The sequence below is a fragment of the Scomber japonicus genome, chromosome 4 (genome assembly GCF_027409825.1).
Source record: "Scomber japonicus isolate fScoJap1 chromosome 4, fScoJap1.pri, whole genome shotgun sequence".
Lineage (NCBI taxonomy): Eukaryota > Metazoa > Chordata > Actinopteri > Scombriformes > Scombridae > Scomber > Scomber japonicus.
In genome coordinates this window covers 35,365,605-35,368,104 of record NC_070581.1, presented here as the reverse complement: position 1 = coordinate 35,368,104, position 2,500 = coordinate 35,365,605, and the positions used below count along the sequence as shown (strand labels likewise).

Here is a 2,500-nt window from a genome sequence, read left to right as displayed (position 1 = left end):
TCCATGGTGCTGTGCTGGAGACAGGTGGAATGCCTCTGATCCTGTTTGTGATCTTCATGGACAGAGTCTGAAGGTGCAGCCAGGAGGAGGAGAGAGTCCAGGGGGAGGAGAGAGTCCAGTTTGGGGACCTCAGAATCACCTCTCTGCTTTACATGGTTGATGTTGTTCTGTTGGATTCTACAGGTGAAGTGGTCGGGATGAGAATCAGCACCTCCAAATCTGAGACCATGGTGCTCTGCAGGAATAAGGTGGACTGCCCCCTCAGGGTTGGGGGGGGGGGTTGCTGTGTAAGATGCAGCATGCTATTGACAGGTGGATGGGTCTACAAATCAATACTCAGTATAATCTGAGTCCATGGTGCTCTGCTGGAGACAGGTGGAAAGCCTCTGATCCTGTTTGTGATCTTCATGGACAGAGTCTGAAGGTGCAGCCAGGGGGGAGGAGAGAGTCCAGTTTGGGGACCTCAGGATCACCTCTCTGCTTTACATGGTTGATGTTGTTCTGTTGGACTCTACAGGTGAAGTGGTCGGGATGAGAATCAGCACCTCCAAATCTGAGGCCATGGTGCTCTGCAGGAAAAAGGTGGACTGCCCCCTCAGGGTTGGGGGGGGGGGGTTGCTGTGTAAGATGCAGCATGCTATTGACAGGTGGATGGGTCTACAAATCAATACTCAGTATAATCTGAGTCCATGGTGCTCTGCTGGAGACAGGTGGAATGCCTCTGATCCTGTTTGTGATCTTCATGGATAGAGTCTCAAGATGCAGCCAGGGGGGAGGAGAGAGTCCAGGGGGAGGAGAGAGTCCAGTTTGGGGACCTCAGAATCACCTCTCTGCTTTACATGGTTGATGTTGCTCTGTTGGACTCTACAGGTGAAGTTGAAGCGGTGGGGATGAGAATCAGTACCTCCACATCTGAGGCCATGGTGCTCTGCAGGAATAAGGTGGACTGCTCCCTCAGGGTTGGGGGTGTAGGGGGGGTGCTGTGTGTGTGTGTGTGGGGGGGGTGCTGTGTCTTGTTCACAGTGAGGGTCAGATGCAGCTGAGCCTGAAGGTGAAGCTCTCAGTTCAGCAGTCAGTCGACGTCCCAACCCTCACCTATGCTCACCAGCTTTGGGTAGTAGTGACCCCTGGATCCAAGCAGAGCGTGTCTGCTTAAAGATGGATCACTTCATTCAGGCTGAGAGTTCAGTGAAGAACATTTAAACCCAACAAACATTTAAACATTTATCTTTAGACAGAACAGTTAAATTACCTCGTTAAACTCTGAAAACAGCATTCGCTTCTCTCTCGTTAAAAAGTTCATCATCAAAAGTCAAACGTTTCTTTCAGAGGGAAACAGGATGTGATTCTGATCTGCTCCTTCTCTCCACATTAACACTCCCTCTCTCTTTCTCCCTCTCTCTTCCTCCCTCTCTCTTCCTCCCTAACTCTTCCTCCCTCTCTCTTCCTCCCTCTCTCTTCCTCCCTCACTCTTCCTCCCTCTCTCTTCCTCCCTCTCTCTTCCTCCCAGTACTCCCAGTTATAACTACGCTCCAAACCCAGACAAGCACTGGATCATGCGTTACACCGGAGCCATGAAGCCGATCCACATGGAGTTCACCAACATCCTGCAGAGGAAACGACTGCAGACGCTGCTGTCAGTGGATGATAGTATGGAGAAGGTACAAACTTCCGCACACACACACACACACACACACACACACACACACACACACACCCACACCCACACACACAGAGTTATATAAAGGATTGCAGGTATGGTTTGATGGTTACTGCTCCATTTATTTTATTGCTGTTGTGCTTTACTCTAAAAAATCTTTATTTTTAATCTGTGATATTTCTTTTTTAAATCTGTGTACCTGACAGCTGTGTGCACATTTCTAGGCAGGCAGCTTCATTCAACATGAAGAGAAATAGAATAAATAAATCTATTTTATGAACTAACTCCATTTCACTCAGCCTCAAACCTTTCACAGTGAATGAGCGGCTCACGTACTCACAGAGTCATGAGCTAAAGGAACAAATCAGTCAACAGTGTGTGTGTGTGTGTGTGTGTGTGTGTGTGTGTGTGTGTGTGTGTGTGTGTGTGTGTGTGTGTTCCTATGAGCCGACTGAAGGCTGCACAAATAATACATGTGACAACTTGTAGTTTCACAATAAAACACAACTTTGCTATCAAGAGTCAGAAATGAAACAAGACGAGGCTGCGAATAAAGAGCCGAATAAATAAATGAGGACAGAGACGAAGAAGGTGTTGATTAAAACATGGAGCTGCTGAGAGTTTCATGTTTAACCACAGACTGTATAAAAGAAATGGACGTAACATCCGTGACGTCACCCATTGGTTTGTGGACTGCTGCTCCATCTTGAAGCTTTCAGGTGCATGCTGGGAAAAATAAAAACAGGGATTCTACTTATATGAGCATGAGGCGGAGCTATGGGCGGAGCGAGGAGGTTGCTATGGTTACGAGGGCTGGATCTCGAGGGCATTGGTTAATCA

General features: G+C 48.0%; 1 protein-coding gene across 2 annotated transcripts in view; it reads left to right on the top strand.

Moving 5' to 3' along the window:
* sulf2b (sulfatase 2b) overlaps positions 1-2,500 on the top strand; it is a 35,025-nt gene that overhangs the window by 10,901 nt on the left and 21,624 nt on the right. For both annotated transcript variants that reach the window (XM_053317096.1, XM_053317095.1), the window contains exon 6: positions 1,511-1,661. In XM_053317096.1, coding sequence (XP_053173071.1) covers positions 1,511-1,661 — 151 coding nt within the window. The remainder of the gene's footprint in view (positions 1-1,510; positions 1,662-2,500) is intronic.